This window comes from Globicephala melas, chromosome 17 (genome assembly GCF_963455315.2).
Source record: "Globicephala melas chromosome 17, mGloMel1.2, whole genome shotgun sequence".
Taxonomy (NCBI): Eukaryota; Metazoa; Chordata; class Mammalia; order Artiodactyla; family Delphinidae; genus Globicephala; species Globicephala melas.
Window position 1 is genome coordinate 492,701 of NC_083330.1, and position 20,139 is coordinate 512,839.

A 20,139-nucleotide genomic window follows, 5' to 3' on the forward strand; every position below is an offset into this window, starting at 1 on the left:
AGGTCCTCCTAACTCCCCGTATCTGTAAACGTGACCTTATTTAGAAACGGGGTCTTGGAAGATCGTCGAGTTAAAAAGAAAGTCATCAGGGTGGGCCTTAACCCTAAGTAACAGCATCTTTATGAAAAGGGAAACTTTTACACGAGGCAGGTGTGCACACCGAGGGAGAATTCTCGACCACCCACAGGCCAAGAGATGCCCGCAGCCCCCAGCGGCTGGGAGAGGCCCAGTCACAGCTTCAGCAGCAACCACCCAGCCGACACCCTGGCCTTGGGCTTCTGGCTCCAGCGCAAATGGGCTCGTGGTTTCTGTTGCCTGAGCCCCGCAGCTAGAAATCAAGTGTTACCCTGAGGGAGGGGCCCTGCTGCAGCCCCAGGCCAGGCCTCTTCTCCGCTCGAGGGCCTTGAGGGCCTTGCCGTCTGCTGCCTGGGAGGGCCCTCCTCCCAGCCCCCTTCAGCAGCTCCCTCTGCCTTTGCACAGCCCCCTCTCCAACGGATAAACACAGCAATGATATGCGTTACCGGGAATCTTTCCCCACTTTCTTTGCTGCTGTAAACCAGGAAGGCTGGCAGCCATAAGAAAACTGCCAACACATATACTTCCTAACACAGGTCACTTCTAACTCGAAAGAAGTTAATTTACGTGTTTTACAAGAAAATGATAGAAGAATGATGCGCAAATAACACAAGTTGGCAGCCTGACTCGGGATAACGCCGTGCTCTGACCCTTTACGTCTTTCTTCACTGTGAGTATTTTTTTTAAGTAGATGCATGTCATTGCAAAGACTTTTTAAAGAAATCATAAATTACTTACTTCCTCTGTATTAATAACAAGCTTGGCTAAGAAGAGACGGATATTTAATGATACTGATGGATTTCCTAGTTTGTCGTGAAGAAATTTCATCCATGGAGGAAGACTTCTTGGCACTGAACCCTGAAATAATACACTCAAAATTACTTCAGTTAAAAAAAAAAAAAAAATTACTTCAGTAAGGAAGTGGAACCAAACAGCTTCGTATTTTGACACTATGAGACAACAATGACAGGGCAGGAGACGAGTGACAAGACATCACGTGTCTGAGACGGAACCCGGTTTAGGCTTCGATGTGAACCGCTCGCTCTCAGCGTGACAGGGCGAGCAGCGGTGAGCGAGACCGGGAAGATCAGTGCGCCTGCGAACCCACACTGCAGCCCCGGCTCAGCCCAGGCACCTCTTCTGGCCGAGTGGCCTGCAGCCTCTGCATGTGCCGGACCAGGGCCGCCATGGGGGCCATGCACTCGTGCCGATTTAGCTCGTCCATCTCCAGCTCCAGCACGTCGCCTGGGACCTCGGGGTCTGGACGCTCCTGGGGAGGGAGAGGCCGGTGAGGTGGCGGCCCACAGCGCGCTGCTCCGAGAAGAGCTCTCACGCAGGGGACCTCACGTCTCCGCGTGTCCTCGGGAAGTACCCCATCCCCCCGCCCCCGGCCACACTGGCTCTCCTCCAGGCTCGCGCTCAGGTCAGGGTGTCACTGCAGACACTGCTGCTTCGGACCAAGTTCAGTCGTGTGAGTCCCGACAGGCCCAGACCCTCTCCATCTTGAGAGCCGCAGCCTGCATCATTCTTCGTTGCCACTTTATGTAGGAAGTAGAGCTACTGAAGTAGAATTATAGAATAAATTTTTACCGATTTTTCTCAGTACTTTGAAAAACTTTGTAAACTCCTTAATTTGCCCTAAGATTTCAATCAATAATAGAACAAAACTTTTAAAACATTCTTGATCCTTTTTAAGAAAAAAGAGCAGGAATAATCATTTTATAAGTGTGATGCTGAACTGAGGTTTTACACACGTATGGCGTATTTCACACACACACAACTGATCTGGGTGGTTCCTAGCACAGATCGCTTCCCGGAAAGAACAGCGTAAGAAACGCTGAGAGCACAGTTTGCATAAAGGTCGGCCTAGGCTACTAAATGCTTGTGGAGAGTGGGCAGAAAAAGGAATAAAAAAGGCCCTGGTGAATTCCGTCATTCTGTCTGCCCTGGTGGCAGTAACTACTCCAGAACATCTCCCAAGACGGACAGCTCTGGACACGTACTCCTCTCACAACCTCCGTGCCCGTGGTGTCTGGCCCCAGGCGAGGGGTAACGTCTACAAACTGGGGCAGAAGAGAGAGGCGGGGTGTCACGGGTTAGTGACAGCAGGCTCACTCAGCACCGAACAGTAACCGACACACAACCAGGGTCACGGGAGATGAGAGAGACAGGCGCACCCAGCAAGCCCCCCGGAGAGGCGGGAAAGGAGTGCGTGGCCACGGACGGCCGTACCTGGGCCCACTCAGCACGTGGGCGGCCAGAGCCACCGCCACGCGAGGGGCCGCTCACGGGGCAGGCTACCTGCAGAGCTGGCACGGGGCAGGGGGTGGGAGGCGGGGTGGGGTGGGGGGGAGGGTTCCCTCTGAAAGAATGACCAGCGTGAGGTCAGCCCAAGCTAGAAACGGAGTGCTGTGCCGGAAAAGCGGCTCTGTGAGCTGTGGACGACCCCGCAAGCTGCTGGACCCCGGAAGAGAGACTGAGCTCAACCTCTCAAAGCAGCCGTCAGACCCAGTGCACCCCCTGCCCGTCACCAGAGCCCACCCTTCAGGGAGGAGGCTCTGCTCAGGCCGGGGCACTGACAGCAAACACCCCTCCCGGGGGCGGGAACGGACAACAGTCAGCCAGCGCGGTCAGCTCTCTCGGGAGGGCCTCACGCAGCTCTGATGCAAACACTGACCTGACCGCGGGAGGAGCCCGGCTAACGTGAACCCGCCCTGCATGCTGGCGGGGTCAGACGCTGAACCCCAGGACGAGAGGCCGGCGCCCTGCCGCCCCGAGGCTCCCCTTGCCCCCCAGACAACAATGTTCAGTAATCACCCGTCTCCAGAAACGGCCGGCGGTGGACTGAGGGTCTTGGGAGCCATACGAGTAGCTCTGAACTCCAGTACAAAAGTCGAACTGACTCATCTCCTCACTCAGGCTACTGTCTGCCAGATACGACAAGGAAGACATATAACACGGGCCGCCTGAAGCAAAAAAAGAAGGAACTACATTTACTCAAACTAGTAAGAAATGGGTTTCTCTACGCTCAAGTGATACCCGGATACCTGCACCGAAGGCGTTCATCAAACCTGCGGCTCTCACTCACCACCCGGATCCACAAGCAAAAGAGCCTGGGGGGACCTCCTTGCACTCTGTCCCCACTGAGCAGTTACTCTCTGCGGCAAACAAAGGCATGAAGTCGAACTAGATCCAGTTTTTGGATGTGATGCTAACAGAACTTCTTGCACTGAAAATTCTGATGATGTACACTCTGCCCATAAAGCCTAACGTAAATGCTGCAAGAGATACTGCTGAGAACTAACTAATTCAAAGTATGTAAGGGACTTAACTGGTCCAGATTTTATCCTCAAATCAAGAAGAAAAAAAAAGCTATGAAGAAAATGAAGCAAAAAATTGAAACTAGGAGCGTGTGGAGGGAGAGAGAGTTGATTCTAAACAGGGAGGCTAGGAGAACTTCCTTCAGAGGAAGGGGCCATGCTGGCCTCTGGGGCCGAGATTAGTCCACCTAGGGGAACAGCACAGCAAACGCCCTGGGGCGCAGGGAGCAGACATGGGTATAGCGGGGAAGTGGGAGCCGATGGGAGGTTTGGAGGAGAGGAGGGGCAGGATGGGACTGTACTTTCACACAGGGTTCTGAAAGTATCTAAATAACACACAAACATAATCCAAACACGAGCAAATAAATGCAGGTCAATCTTGCTTTTGTAAAAAAGCGCACCACATCTGAGCCCCCTCTGGCCGCCTCGAGATGTTTCTGTCTGTTCAAGTTTAACTAACTAACTGCATTTCTTTCAAAGTACAATTCCATTTGCCACTTGAAAATAAAAATTTTCAAATTCAGTTTCAACGTTGGGGTATTTAAAGTATTGTCTATTTATATAACAAATACCAACTACTGGAATCTTTCTCATCATTTTAAAAACGTCCTACCTGAGTCCCCATTTGCTGCTTCCCTGGCTTCTCTCCTAATTTCAATGTACCTCTTCTTTCTTTCCATAGGGACCTATTAGGCAAAAACAGACAATTTAAGATTTCTTAGAATCGTGGTCACATATTTCCTATTTTAGTAGCAATCTGGCAAAAATCACAAATATTAACTTTTAAGCAAAAACTTTAACCAAACTTAAAAGCACTGAAAACCCCCTACAAAGACAGGCGGGCGCCCTTCAGGAAGGCCCCCCACCCCAGCCGGGTGCCAGGAGCTGGTGCCCCCCTCGGGCTCTGGGACCCGCGTGGGCTGCACCCCTCCAGCCACAGGCCTGGGGACCCACCGTCTGCACTTATGAGCCTCAGCTCCCTGGACTGCACAGTCATAACAGGTCACAGCACCTCACGGCTGCGGCGGAGCTCACAAGTAATGCACGGTTAAGTGTCTGAAGGCTTAACGGACGTGTGTGTTTATTATTTCATGTCTTTAGTTCTTTGAACACAGGCCTGGAAAGAACTTGCCAGTCTTGTTCCAAAAGGGCTCAAGGCGGGAAGCGAGCACCGGCCTGAACCTGTGAGCCACCAGGCAGATTACGAGGGGCGGAGGCCAGAACACCAGCCCGCCCCCCAGGCCCCGCTCGCTCTGCCCACCCTCCCGCCCACCGGGCTGTGAAAGGCTGCTGCCCCCCAGCCTCTGCTGAGCTCGACTGAGCCTGAGCTTGGCTCCTTTGCCAGAGCATCTTCCCCGCAAGACGTCTGCTCCCGGCGCCCGAGATGTGCCGACCCTCCCACCAGGGCCCCTAGGGCCTAACCCTGTATCGGGGTGGATCTCAACATCACTGACCAGAGGAACTTCAGAAAACAACTTCAGGGATGTGTCCTAAGAGCTCCTTTCAGTGGCATTTTCTCTCCTTTACAAGTTGAGGGAAAACCCGAGTCATGACCAATTTTTTGTAGTTGCCTGAGATTGTATCTCCGGTCAAACTGTAAGAAGCTGCCAGTGTTTACAGTGTACAGCAGACTTGAGTACTGGGCAGTTAATGTTCAGCGCAATGTGTGTATTTCTCTATAAGCATTTGCTAAGTGTTCGTAGCCTGGAAACACCACGAAAACTTTCACTCACCTCCACTTCTATGGGAAACGTGTAGCAGCGCTTCAGGTCTATCAGATTTTCAAAAATGAGCAAGTTCTGTGAATGCAAAGCCCCACATGAAGATGCCTGAGTGCCAGGTGGTGATGCCGGGCGCTGACGCCACCCCGGGGTCCCGCCCTCCGCGTCCGCATGCAGGGCTGGAGGAGCACACCCACCGCGGCTCGGGCGGCGCAGACCCCGGGCAGCCCGGCCGGCAGTCGGGAGGGGCCTACCTTCTCCGGCTTCTCACTGAACAGGAAGCCCTGGTAAAACTTGAGCTCGGTGAAGACACAGCGGATGGCGGCGATGGCGCAGTTGTAGGCGGCACAGTGGTACAGCCGCCTGCGCTCCAGCAGCTGGGCCTCCCCCGCCATGTTCTCCGTGAAGGCGTCGTGGCACAGCCTGCGGGCAGCCGGGCGAGTGTCAGTCCATCCAGGGGGGTGAGCCGGCCCCACGGGCGCCCACACCCACACCTACCGGGGCTGCAACAAGCCGGGTGGGCAGTGGCCCAGCCTGAGGGGCAGGAAGGGCTCTACCAGGCGGGGCCTGAACTGACCCTGGGGAAGCAGCATACGGGCACTGTGAGGGCATGGAGGGGTGGCAGCGGCGGAGGCAGGGGTGGCTGCCACACCCAGGAGCCCGGTCTCGCCCTGCCAGCTGCGGCCAGCCACCGTGAGCACGTGAGCACGGTGTGCACGTGAGCACGGTGCAGTCAGAACATGGCCACCCCACATCTACGCTGCTGCCAGCTGCTCCACGGGGCCCAGGAAGCCGGAGCAGTTACTGCCCAGCCCTCGAGGGGAGAAGCCTGCCGGCCCCTGCTACTAGGACGCGGTCCCTCTGAAGGGCTTCAGGCTGGGAAACAAAACAATCAGGTTCCTGTAACATATGGACGGTCACTCTGGCAGCAGGGCTGAGAGCGGCAGGCCTCGGGGTGGGGAGACTTATTACGCAGGAGGCCACTGAGGCGCTTCACCAGCAACCCCAGTGCCACACGAGCCACTGGTTCCAGGAGCCCCGCGGACATAATCCACCAGCTCTGGGGCCGGCAGGGTGTGTGCAGAGGTTGAAGAGATTCAGAGGGAAAAATAACACGACCCCCAAGACGCTCATGGTGACAACGTCATCCACTGAGGAGGACATGCGAGGAGAGGGTTGGAGGAGCTGAAGGTGAGCCTGCAGAGACCTGGCACACCGGTGCCCGACACTCAGAGGAGCCTCACCAGAAGGCCGGCTTCGGAGGAAATGGATCTGACTACTCTGTGCATTACGAAACGTCTGCTTAGAAGTATGTGACACTCCTTTAATTTTGAATGACAGAAAAAATAAAATACACTAAATCCCTCCTTACTGTGAATCATACCACTAGAAACATATCAAGCTATTGAGGGAGAAAAGACAGTAGGAAAAACAGTAAAAGAAAAAGCTTTAATCTGCATAGAAGATGTGTCTAGGATAGAACGTTACCCAATAACGTGCTGAATTAACGTCCATCTAAGTAGTCTGTACATAGGAAAACTATAAAAATTCGTTTAAACATTTATTCACATTATATACATGCATAAAAATATACGCATCACAGATATTAACAAATTAAATACAATCCGAAATTAAGTAAACCCTTACTTGATGAGGGTCTTTGTAAGCTCATTTCCTTCTGGGACACGCGAGCCGTGGAACACCTGATTAATTTTAGATTCCTTGGAGTGAACATCACCTTTCGGAAGACGAGAGTACATCACATCGAGCAGCTTATAGTAGCCCATCTTCTTGGTGATTTGAGTATCAAAGGAAGATTCATTCAGCTAAGAAAAGATAACATGAAAAGTATTTTACTGACTAAATGAAATTTAATACTCAACGCCCTTTACATTGAAAATAATTTTAACAAAGATGTTAAACCACTTCAACAAGAGGTAGCCCAAGAGCTAAAACGTGGATGTAAGTGTTGATGTGTTCTGCTTAGTGTGGCAGCAAGTACTGACTTCATCTCAGCGAAACTATTTGGGACTCCTGGCCTCCAAAGCTGTGAGAGGATGAACTTGTGCTCTCGGCCACCAAGCTTATGGTGATTTATTACGGCAGGTTAAGGAAACTAATACACATTTTGGTACCAAGAGCTGGAGCTCTACTGCAACAAATGAAAAAAATACGTTAAGTGGCTTTGGAATTGAGCAGAGGGTAGAGGTAGAAACAATTTTTGCCACGCATGACAGGAAAGGCCTAGCTTGCCCTGTAGAGACCACTGTTAGGAAATATCGACATTAAAGGCACTGCGGGCGAGGACTCGGAAGGAAGTGAGCAGAAAGCCCATGCTGTCTTAGGGAGTGCCCGTCACCATAAACGTATTTTTATTAGAAATATGGACATTAAAGTAGTTGCTGGTGAGGTCTCAAAAGGAAATAAGTACCAGATTTTTGGAAACTGGAGGACAGAGGATCCTTGTTAGGCGGCTAACAAGAAAACTCAGCTGAACAGTGTTCTGAAGTGCAGAAAGCAGAACCTGCAGGCTGTGCACCTGAATACTGAGCTGAGAGGATTTCCAAGTAAATTTGCTGGAGGTACTGCCTGGCTTCTCCTTTGCCGCTTATAATAGAATGTGAGGTGTGAGAAATGACTTGAGACAAAAACAGTCAAGCAAAAAGAACCAGAACTTGATGACCTGGGAAGTTCTCAGCCCGTGCAGACTGCAGAAGACGCTAGCGTCAGGAGACTGGCTGCTGGGAAAGCATGCTTCGGCGAGAAGCCTGAGGGCATGGCTGAAGAAACGAAGCCTGTGGCTCACGGCTGCGCTCGGCCACCTCACAGAAGCCACGCACAGGGAAGGGACTCTCCTATCTCACAGAGGGAATCTCCAGAATAAGCATGAAAGAGACAGAAGGTTTCTGAGAATGTTACACCAGATGAACTGAAAGGGACAGAGACAAAATGAAATGGAAAAAAGGATGTTGTACTCCCCAAATTCTACAGGCAACAAACAGACAAAGCCACTCAGCCGCAAACACCTGCTAACCTTCAAGAAAAAAGAAGAATGACTCCAAGGATGGAGTCTCTGCCCAGAAGGCAGAGCACCAGGCCACAGAGCATTATTCCCAGGTCTTGAAACCTAATGGATTTGCCCAGCCGGATTTTAAACTTGCTTTGGAAAACAGACTCCTTCCTTCCATTTCTCCCTTTTGGAACAGGAATGTCTATAATTACCATCCTATGCCTGTCCCACCACTGTGTTTTGGAAGCAAATAATCTGTTTTCTAGTTTCACAGGTCCAAAAATGGAGAGAGGTTGGCCCCAAGATGGATCACACCCAAAACCTACCCATATCTGGTTTATATGATTTAGATGATGAGATTTGGGACTTTGTGCTAATAATATTTAGATGAGGTTTTGGACTTATAAGTTGATGTTGTAATGGGTTTAGACTGTGTCAGGCTGAATAAAGCCCCAAAAAGATACCCACATTCCAATGCCTCAGACCTGTGACTGTTACCTTGTACAACAGAAGGGATGAGACAGGTGAAATGAAGCAAAGGATTCTGAGAAGATTATCCAAGTGGGCCCGAAATGCAATCATATTTACAGGCAGGAGGCAGAGAGAGACTAGACAGAACTGCGGAAGCTGGAAGCACCTAAATGTCCATCGACAGAGGAGTGGATAGAGAAGCTGAAGCTGTGGTGCACAGATACGATGGAATACTACTCAGCCATGAAAAGAATGAAATAATGCCATTTGCAGCAACACGGATGGACCCAGACATAATCATACTAAGTGAAGTCAGACAAAGACAAACACCATATGTATCACTTATATGTGGAATCTAAAGTATGACACAAATGAACTTAGTTACAAATCAGAAACAGACTCACAGGCACAGAGAACAGACTGGTGGTTACCAAGGGGGAGGGGAGGCGGAGCGGATAAATTGGGAGTTTGGGATTAGCAGATACAAACCACTACACATACAGCAGATAAACAACAAGGACCTACTGTATAGCACAGGAAACATTCAGTACCTTGCAATAAACCATAATGGAAAAGAATTTGAAAAAGAATAGACACATGTACATGTATAACTGAAACACTTTGGTGTGCACCTGAAACTAATACAACACTGTAAGTCAACTACACTTCAATAAAAGAAGAAAAATGGCAGACTGTTTAAAACAGAAGAGGAGGACGACGGAGCCAAGTGACCTGAGAAGCACGGGAAGGGGCACCGTGGCCACGAGCCAAGGGGTGCTGGTGCCTCTGGAGGCTGTTGGCAGGGTGAGCAGTCTCCTCCCCAGAGCCTCCGGAGCAAGTGCAGCCCCAGGAAACGGTTTCTGATTTCTGGTCTCCAGAGAAGATACAGATTTTCTGATTTCTATTTCTATTCAGGTTCTGATTTCTATTTCTCCAGAGAAAATAAAGGCCTGTGGCTCTAAGCCACATCTGTGGTCCCCTGTGACAGCAGCCTGAGGAAACTAACGCAGACACCACGTGCCTGCAGGCTGAGACCAGGACATGGAGGCGACGCTCCCTGAGCTGCAGACGCCCCTGACTGAACACATGGCAGTTTCTAACGACACTGACCATGGAGACCTGTCAACTCTTATTAACATTCAGTTTAATAACAGACGACGATACCTTTACAAATCTGGACTTCAACACATCAATGGCATCCACCACAATGCTGCTAAAGAAGTCTCTCAAAGCACTCAAGTCACAGTGCCACAACAGAGTGAGGAGAACGCGGTCCACAGTCGCTTGGCGGGTGACGCTGGGAAGGAGGTCATCCCTCCTGAACATCCCGTACACACTATCCAGAAGCCCTAACTGCGTTGCACATGAACTCCTAAGAAAAAGAGAAAGTTACATGCACATTCAGGCTTGCAACAAATATTTCATGACGGCCTACTACATTCCAAGCAAAGTGAACACCAATGACTATGAATCAGAAAAATACCTTTAAAGATCATATGTATAAAACCCAGGAAATACAAGAAGCATTTATACATAGGTCATGTTATTTTACTCATCCCCAGAAATCCTCATGCCTATTTAGACATTAGGAAAAAGAATTTTTTTCATTTACTTTCAATATGGTCTTTCTGGAAGGCTTTGGAAGAGACTCAGCCTCGACACCATCATGTATCCCAGAACCTGAAACTCATGAATCCTGATCAGACAATTCCAGCCTCTTCCTCAGTAATGAACCACCATTCCTACTTGCCAGGCAGAGAGAATTCAGCTGGCCCTTTGTTTTCTCATCTGGGTAACACGGTATATGAATGATCACCTATACGATTCCGTCTATACATCTATTAATTAAGAATAGCGTTAGCTTCCCCGCCTATAAAAATAAGAGGTTAGGACTGAATGATCATTAAAATCCTTTCCAGTTCTAAAATCTCGATGCTCAGAAGTTAGCTATGACCCAGAGCAAAAATACTGGATTTGAACGTCATTCAGTCACAAAAATTTGAGGTTGCAGGACACCCCTAGATCTACATGGGCTCTGCAATATTCATCTGGACACTGTCCTAGATTTCAATTCTCTCAAGGAGCATCCTGCTTTGAGCACAGTGGAGATGCACAGCCCTTACACAGAAACCTAAAGGAAAGAGGAGGAAAAGGAAAAGAGTATAAATGGGCCAACAGATGGGTTTACTGAAAAATAAATGCAAATGAGCATTAAATATATGAATATATGTTCCATTTTACTCATAATAAAAGAAATACAAATTAGAGCAACACTGAGAAATCCTTTCTCCCCTATTAACGCTGGAAAAAATCCAAATGTTTGACAATATACTCTATTGGCAAGACTGTGATGAAACATACTTTCATCCACTGCTGGAAGGAATGCAAATAATACAGCCTCCAAAAGGGGATGTGGTGATATCTAGCAAAGTCACAAATGCATTTACCTTTTCACTCACATTTACAAATCCACTCCAAAGCTACACTGGCAAAATACAACATGACATGTGCACAGGGCTATTCGCTATGCCATTATTCTCATCAGCAAAAGACTGACCAAAAGCCCATCAGTAGGGGCTGCTTCAAAATACTTGGTACTTCCACACAGTGAATAATTACACAGTTGTTTTAAAAAAAAAAAGGAAAGCAGAAGATCTCTACGTGCTGATTTAGCATGATCTGCAGAAAACATGAAGTAGAAAGAAAGGTGAAAGGGCAGAAGACGATAGGAGAGGGAAGCAAGGCTCCTGAATGTAGCGCATTACGTACTTCTAACGTTCGAATCACGTATGTATTTTACATATTCAATAAGAAAATTAAGTCAAAAAAAAAACACAAAAACTTCTAAGATCTGAAAATGAATTAAAGCATACCTAATGAATTGGTATAATAACTGCACATTGAAAAACACTTTCAAGTGATTCTGGAACACAAAATTTGACTGTATATCCTCAGAGAATATATTCTAAGTAAATTATAAATAAAATTTAAAATGTTAACTTCTTCCAGCTATGATTATTCTTAGTAGTAATACTGGTAGTGTTAGTTTTGAAAATATTTTATGTGTATTATAGGATAAAGCAATTAAATACTGGTGAAATGTTATTAAAAACAACACTGAACAGAAAATAATTAAAATCTACAATGTAAGGGAAAAATAATAAAAGTAATAAAAAACCCATAACGTTAAGATTGAAAGGAAAGTATCAGGATATTTTTCTTTTCCTTAAAACAAACAAAACTATTCCTCAGTACAGCACTAACCAGTAGTAGTGCTATAACCCAGTAGCACTAAGTTCGCCGAGGACCCAGCCTGTGGTCTCTAGGTGCCGTTTCACGGGGCTCTCTAGAGAAACAGCTTGACTCTGGGTCAAGGTGAGCCTGCGGTGATCTGCTGAGCCAGAAGACATGTATAAGACATCAGAGATTAAGGAAGGCTGCCCAAGAACCTAGGAGCCGGCCGCCATGGACTCCCACTGCCACAGATGGGAACGGTGTGAACATAAAAAAGAATAACAACTGCCACTGATTGAAATTTACTTGTTTTGTTTTTAAAAGTTCTAAAACTGAAAAATATTAACTAATTTTCACAGAGACAACTGTAGCATTGGAGTAAGTTTTAGAACTGGGATGTGGAAAATCCTCCAATTTTGTCTCTCTTTTTCAAAATTGTTTTGGCTGTTAAGGGGTATTTTGCATTTCCATATAAATATTAGGAACTGCCAGTCAATTCCTGTACCCGAAAAATGAGGCTTGCTGGAATCTGGATATGGAGTGCATTAAACCTAGCAATTTGAATAGAACTGCCATGTTAACAATATTGCATCTTCCAACTCATGAGCATGGACTATCTCTCCATTTACTTAGATCTTTAATTCTTTAATTTCCTTCAGCAATAGGTTGTAATTTTTGCTGTACAAGTCTTGTGCTTCTTGTGTTAAGTTTATTCCCAAGTGTTTTATTCTTTTTGGTGCCATTATGAATGGTATTACATTTGTAATTATAGTGTCAAACGTTCTCTGTTCATAAACAGAACTACCACTGACATTAGAATACGATGTATTCTGAATCCGACAAATTTTCTATGATTGTTTATTGGTTCGAACAGTTTCTTGTAGATCTTTAGGATTCTCTGCCTTGTGCCATCTGTGAGTAGAAACAGTTATACTTCTTTCTTTCCAAGTTGACTGCCTTTTATTTCTTTTGCTTGCCTGACTGCAATGGCTAGAACCTCCAGGACTATGTTGGATAGAAAAGAACAGACGTCCTCGCCTTGTTCCCAACTTTGGAGGAAAATTCAGCCTTTCACTATTAACTATTTTGTTGGCTACTGGTTTTTCATAGATGATCTTTTGCAAGTTTTATCATCGATGAGTAAATGAGCACTGGATTTTGTCAAAACTTTATCTGCATCTACTGAAATAATGCACTCATCGTTTTCAAGAACAGAGATGATAATCTCCCACAGAAATAAAACACATATGGTTCCTGGAATCCCAGACGAGGAATGACTCACTTTCTGGCTATCTTCCTGAAAGTGGATTGAAATAACTCTTCCATAACATGCTGTTGCTCCCGACAAAGAATTTCTGTCATCAGCTCCAACAACACAGGACTCTGCGATAACTCCAATGCATCCAGAAGCTAGAGAAGAAACACACCAATAATAATGACGATGATGATGATAATAATTGCACTGGATTTGTTTTTTGACAGTTCAAATAAAAAGGGAAAGCAAATTATAACAATTCCACAAAGATTAACAAATGCTAATATATGTCATTTTTGCAGCTATGGAATGCCTGGCATATAACAATGTTCGTTAAATATTTGAGTTTTGATTCTCTCAAAGTTTTGCAGATATTCTTCCTCCAACCGTGTTTGGGGCCCTCTCTTCACCTCCACAAGGCCTCTCCTCGGCTCTGGGCCCTCTGGGGGCGGCAGCGTGCGCCCTTCACACCACCCTCACTGCACAGCACACACACTCCAGGCTGTGGGTCCAGTGTTCTCATCTCACCTCCCATCTTCCATCTCCATGTCCTTTTGCTCTACTCTCTAGGAGACAGCTGCAATCTTATCTTCCATTTGGTGAAGGTTTTTAAATTTTTCTTTTGTGTATTTAATTTCCAAGAGCGCTTTCTTGTTCTAGTTCATGCACTTGATATACTGTCTCTCCTCTCTGAAGCTGCTCTGAACAGTCTCTTCGACGTTCTTATCTCGACTTGTTGCCTCTGCTCCCTCTGAGTTCCTTTCTCCTGTTGGTTTACACCTTTCTTAGACTGGAATCTTTCTTCAAAGGTGCCGCGACTGTCTGCACTTGCATTTACGTTAAGGGAAAGTACTAAAGATCTACCCAGAACCTTTGTGGACGTGACAACCATCTGCTGGCAGATGGGTGGGGAGCAGGAAACTCAGATGGTACCAGCATGATGGTGCAGAAAGAACACACCATTCGACAGAGAAATGAGGAGGTTACCACGTCAACCAGGCCACCAGATGCGAGGTCGCTCACAAGGGGACGTGCACGACACCTGCCTCCAGGTGTGCGGTTGTTGCCAGAAGGGTTAGCCTGAATTTCACAGCCAAGCTTGAAGCCTAACTTCCAGTTTAGAGGAAACACAGAGGGTGAGGAAAGCCAAAACGCACCTCAAGGGAGCAATCAGACAAACAGGACAGCATCCGAGAGACGCGCTCGGGCTACTTCCAAAACCCAGTGTCGCAGAGAAATAAAAGGGATGGGGGTGAAGCAGTCCTGGATTTAAAGACACCAGAGACATGACATTCGAGCCAATCGTTAATTAGATCCTGGTTTGAAAAATCCAGCCAAACACAGGGACATCTGGAGAAACGTGACCGTGGACGAAACAGCACAGGGTCTGAGAGCAGCGAGAATTTTCTTGGGCCTGGTATCAGCGTGGTGCCTGCCTCTCAGGAACTGCTGCTGAAACATTCAGGAGTGAAGCACCAGGATGTCTGCAGCTAACTCGCAAGCATTTCAGTCAGAACACACACAGACAAAGCAAACAGGACAAAAAGTTAACTGCTGAATACAAGAGGCGGTTATATGGATGCTTGTTGACTATTCTTCCAACTTCTCTGTATGTTGGAAAGAAAAAAGTCACATCAGGGTAGGGAGGAGAGAACCCATGTGGATGGGTGGTTTGTAAACAGCCTTTCCGTGTGGCTGCGTGGCTTCTGTACAGGATGGTGACTGGGTCCCACAGACCAGAGACCCAGGAATGAGCTGGAAACCTTTTAAGGCTAGACTCAGAATCACAAGCATCACTTCCACTGCATTATTTTCTTGTTACTAGTGAGTCCTTAAGGACAACCCATATGCAACAGGAGAAAAATCAGACTACGTTGCTCAAAATGTATGACGTCTCTTTTTTCCCCATGTGACGGAAAGTCACACCATAAAAACATGTGGACGGGATACACTGGTGCAGACATCCTTGGAGAGTATGTGTATCTCTACCCTGGCACTTATTACAGTGTGTTTTAATCATCGTTTCTTCCTTACTTTACTATAAGCTCCTTGAAAACAAGACAGTATCTTTATTATTGTTGAGTCCATCACGAGTATGGGCGACCACCACCTACCCTCTCTCCAATGGTGATTCTCTCGTTTTCCCTACTGGCTGGCCCCTGAGTTTTAGCTGAGTATACTGCTGCCCAAAATAAGAACATTCACAGTCTCACTCGCTTGTATGTGGCAAGTGGGTTATCAGCAGAATTAATACGTGCAAGGTCTGGATTAAGCCCTTAAAGGAAAGGGATGCTCTCTCCTGCCCTCTCCTCCCTCCTGTTGGCTAGAACGGACAAGATAGGAGCTGGATCAGCCAACCTGGACAAGGTAGATGCTACGTGTGGGGGACAACAGAAAAGAAGAAGGTAAAGGAGACGGGGTCCCTGTAGAGGATCTAGAACCGTACAGGAGGGAGAGAACCTAGCTTCTTGGCTAAGCCCCCGGTGTTTCGGGAACTTACGCTGTATATTAACTAAGTGATACCCACTAGATATTTCTCAAATGACCACTAGTCAACTAAACTTCAGAAACTGCACCATAGGTGATATTCTATTTCTTAGCTCTCTTCGGTATTATTCTTCAAAGCTTATACATTACACATAAAATATTTCACAATTTTTAAATGGGAGAAAAATTAGCCCCAAAGGATTCAGGTACACATCGGCCCCCACAGACAAGCTTTCAAAATGAGTTAAAATGAATCCTTCGAGTTAGAACACTCTCTGACTCTGAATATTTCACTAACTTCTTTTCACCAAGAAATGTTAACAGGAAACAAGCAGTGCTTAATTTTAGTTGCAACGACTAAAAACTAACCTTTTTCATACAGTCCGCGTAGTTATTGTATCGCAGAGTCCCCGGGGGAAACTCTTCAGACTTCATAGGGAAATTAGAAACAATGAACTTCCCGAGAACGTGCTTCAGCTCCTGCAGATGGCCTCCAGTGAGACTGGTGAAGAATGGGAGCAGAATCACAGCCTGGCCCTGCAGAGCGAGAGCAACATGAGACTGGCTTAGGGATTCCACACAACGAGTGCAACGACTGCTTTCTAAAGACTGCGCCAAGAAAGCACCACACGTGTGCACTCCGGGCCCACTTCAGGACACCTCCTCGGCAGCGTCAAACCCACCAGCAAGACGCGGCCTGGCCCTCGGCTTCCACTCTCGGGCTCGCGGGCTGAGGCAGGGCTGTCCCGTGTGAGCACAGGACAGGGCAGCCTGACTCTGCGTGTGGATCTCCTCTGCAAACGCAGCCTCTACTAGAAGCGCGCTGCCTGAGTTCTGTGAGAAAAGACTATTGTGAATACCCTACGGGGCGACTGCGGAACTCAGGGCTTCAGAGCACTCGGTGTGCTTCCTTCCTCCCTTGGGTAGCAGGTCAGTTCCCAGACCTCCTCACGTTGAGAAATGTGAAACCTGACTAATCACATACAGCAGAAAATTCCAAAGAAATACCCTCATGATCCACTACAAAGATGGTTTTCAGGAAGGCCACACTTTACTGGAGTGTAAAATCTAATTACTACAGGACTTTAAAATTACAAAATCTGTTAAGTTCTTGACCCTAAAAGTAAGAGAGATATTTTCTGTTATTAATTAACAGAAAGATGACTGAGGGCCACAGAAGCTGGTGACGGGTACCCGGGCGTCACTGTGCTGGTCTCTCTGCTTCTGAATATGTCTGAAATTTTCCATCATAAGAAAACAGAAAATATCACAAATACACAAAAATACAGAACAGGAAAAAAAATGGAGAACATAATCTGAAAAACATCTTTTCAACCACTTACCTTTAAATGTAGACCCAAATTCGGATCAGCAAGTAGACTAACATACGTTGTAAAAACTTCTGGGAACGCACTGTGATTTGTATTAAAAGATACAGATGAATCAATCTAAAGGAGGGAAAATGAAAACACATTTCTACATTATGCCTCTAATTTCCTTTAATACATTTTTCCGTTTTTAAATTTCAGAAATGACCTATACATTTGTTCTTGGGCGCCAACAGCATTTCAACAATTCCTGTTCTGAAATATTTTAAAACTATCTGCTAAGACAATGCACGTAAAGCTACACTGAGAAGATAAAGAATAAGAAATGAAAATGAGAATAAAAGATAATTCCGTAAAATAATGGAAAAGTATAAAATATAAAGTAATCAGCAATTGTCCAAGTTATTTTTTATTTGTCAAACCAATGAGCTTTTCAAGAAGCCTCCATCGAATTTTTAAAGACATAAGCGACAGACGCAGCTACATTTTCAAGGTCTCTCGGAATACCTGCAGAATTTTTGCCAGCAAGGTCAGCACGGCCATTTTGCTGTCCGGGGCAGCATCCCTGGCCCACCACGGGCCGCAGCTCCTCCAGCTCTGCAGGATGGCACCCACCAGTTCCAGGCCTTGGTGCTTCTGACTGGTTCGGTCCCGGAAGCTCTGATCCAACAGGCCATTCAGAACGGCGCTCACCTGAGACAGCGCGGGGTGAAGCAAGAACTCTTACCATCAAGGCTGACAGACACGCAACAGAATTTACTGTCATTTTTCAAAGCTATTCTTGGAAAATGAAGATGCTATTCCTAGAACAGCTGTTTACTTCACAACTCCTCATATCTGAAAACAGCACTTTAACATGTAAATTTTCCCACAAAGGCATACGGTGGTCCCCTTTATGAAATAATGCTTAAACTGCTATCTGTTGTTTTCTTGGTCGGGGCCATTCTCCATGGCAGGGGAAATCAGCTCTCTCTGGTCACCATCACCACCAGATGCACTCATACATGCACACACACACAGGCACGCACACAGGGACACACACACGCTTAGAAACAGCACACACACACATGCACACACGGAAACGCACAGAGTGAAACACACACATGTACACGCACACAGGGACACATGGACACGGGCACACAAGGGCACAGGGAGGTACATGCACATCTCCTGTCCTACTGCCTTCCCAACAGTGATCTCCTAAATTCGGTTAGATTAATTCAATATTCCTGCTGTTGTGACAGGTAGCTCCGCTCACAGATGATCCGAGCTGAGTACTAGCACACATCTCCTTCCTCACATAACATTTTGATCTCCCTGAAGTGAGTACCTGACGCTTGAACAACTCGGGTTTGAACTGCGTGGGTGCACTTAACGTGGAAACGCGCACTACGGCGCCGCGCGGTCTGCAGGAGGGGGATCCGTGGACACGAGGGCCGACTGTACAGACAGTTGTACGTGGACGTTCGCCTGGCAGAGGGACAGCACCCCAGCTCCCCCACCCCTTAGCTGTTCTCAACGTGACTGTCACTGTTGTCATCAAACTCTCCCAAATTCACTACGTCTCCTCTAGACGTGCAAACGCATCAGGGAGGCTGTGAGCCATCTCTGGGGCACCACCTCGGGAGGGTCAGGGACACCAGTCCGGGTCTTGAGTGGAGGTCACCACCCCCCGCCCCCAGGAGACTCGTCGGCAAACTTCCCGGACCCCACGCCCTCCTTTTTCCCAGCTTCTGCTCCATCTCGGTGGAGAACTTCCCCCGGCAGCTTCCCAGCAAGAGGAGCACAGGACACAGACCCCCATGGGGACCTGGCACACCTGAAACACCTGCACTCGGCTCTCACTCATAATCGTTAATCCTTCCCACTCAGGTGAGAAGTACTCTTTCCGAAACTGTGCACGAAATCTGGCTCACTGTCTCCCAGGCTGCACTCTGCTGTTGCAAAGACAACCGTCATCCAGGTTCCTAATCCTTTTGAAAGACCTTTGGGTTTTTTCTCTTGTAGAAACTTTTCAGCATCTTCTCTCCTGGGGAACCCCTAAGGTTTCAAATTTTCAAGAAGTGTGCTCCGTGTGGAGCTGTTTCCATACAATGCACTGGACATTCGATGGCCTTTTCCATCTGAAACTCAGAATGGTCATTCCTGAAACGTTATCCATGAAGCCTCTACTTGGCTCGTCCTCTGTCAGGGGTGGAGGCCATGGAGCTGGACCTTGTAGATAGATTCCAAGTTTCCTCATCGCTTCTCCATTTTCTGATTTGTAACCTTACTCTACTCTCCATGAGAGTTCCTGAATTTTATCTTCCAAATCCACTTCATCCTTAATTTGTGATATGTATGTTTAATTCACAAATTTTCTTTCTTGTTCTCTGATATTCTTTCTCAATAGCGATTCGTGTTTCACGGATACAGTGTCTTCTCTCACCTCTGAAGTTTCTTTCTTTTTACACCCCATCTCACTGAATAATCTCTGTTTCAGGTGCCTTTTCCCTGCCCGTCCTTTCAGAAGCCCTGTCCTGAATAATCTCTGTTTCAAGTGCCTTTTCCCTGCCTGTCCTTTCAGAAGCCCTTTCCTGAATAATCTCTGTTTCAAGTGCTTTCTCCCTGCCTGTCCTTTCAGAAGCCCTTTCCTGGAGCGCCTGGTGCTTCACAGTGGTCGGTACCCACTGAGGAACGGACAGAAGCGTGAGCAGCGGGCAGGGCTCACCAGCAGCGAGGACACTGGAAGTAGATCTAGTTGGGCTGGGATAACGGTATCTTGATTTTCTCTTAGGCTTTTCAGCACAGTCTGAAATCCTGCCTGAGGGTGTATCTAGCTGACTGTGTTCTGAGAGCCAAATTGAAGAAAATGGCCTAACGCCTCAAGGTTCAGAACTTGGACGGGCTTTCACTTAATTCCCCAGAAGGTATCCTTACATCACAAAGGATCATAAAAAGACCACTAGTAACAATTATACACCAACAAACTGGACAACCTGGAAGAAACAAATAAATTCCTAGAAACAAACAACCTATCAAGGCTGAATCATGGAGAAATAATCTGAACAGACCAATTACTAGCAAGGAGACTGAATCAGTAATCAAAACATCCCAACAAACAAAAGTCCAGAATCAGATGGCTTCAATAGCGAATTCTACCGAAACAATCAAAGAAGAACTAACACCTTCTCAAATTCTGCCAAAGAAGTGGGCGGGGAGGGGGGCACGGAGGAAGCACTTTCAAACTCATTTTACA

General features: G+C 47.0%; 1 protein-coding gene across 3 annotated transcripts in view; it reads right to left on the reverse strand.

Moving 5' to 3' along the window:
* Positions 1 to 20,139, reverse strand: part of PRKDC (protein kinase, DNA-activated, catalytic subunit) — a 159,294-nt gene that overhangs the window by 69,205 nt on the left and 69,950 nt on the right. For all 3 annotated transcript variants that reach the window (XM_060287680.1, XM_060287682.1, XM_060287681.1), the window contains exons 37-48: positions 17,409 to 17,594; positions 16,917 to 17,021; positions 15,943 to 16,110; positions 13,114 to 13,241; positions 9,762 to 9,969; positions 6,764 to 6,942; positions 5,371 to 5,539; positions 5,129 to 5,194; positions 4,009 to 4,081; positions 2,893 to 3,041; positions 1,211 to 1,345; positions 814 to 933 (exon numbers count right to left, since the gene is read on the reverse strand). In XM_060287680.1, the coding sequence (XP_060143663.1) occupies positions 814 to 933; positions 1,211 to 1,345; positions 2,893 to 3,041; positions 4,009 to 4,081; positions 5,129 to 5,194; positions 5,371 to 5,539; positions 6,764 to 6,942; positions 9,762 to 9,969; positions 13,114 to 13,241; positions 15,943 to 16,110; positions 16,917 to 17,021; positions 17,409 to 17,594 (1,686 nt within the window). The remainder of the gene's footprint in view (positions 1 to 813; positions 934 to 1,210; positions 1,346 to 2,892; positions 3,042 to 4,008; positions 4,082 to 5,128; positions 5,195 to 5,370; positions 5,540 to 6,763; positions 6,943 to 9,761; positions 9,970 to 13,113; positions 13,242 to 15,942; positions 16,111 to 16,916; positions 17,022 to 17,408; positions 17,595 to 20,139) is intronic.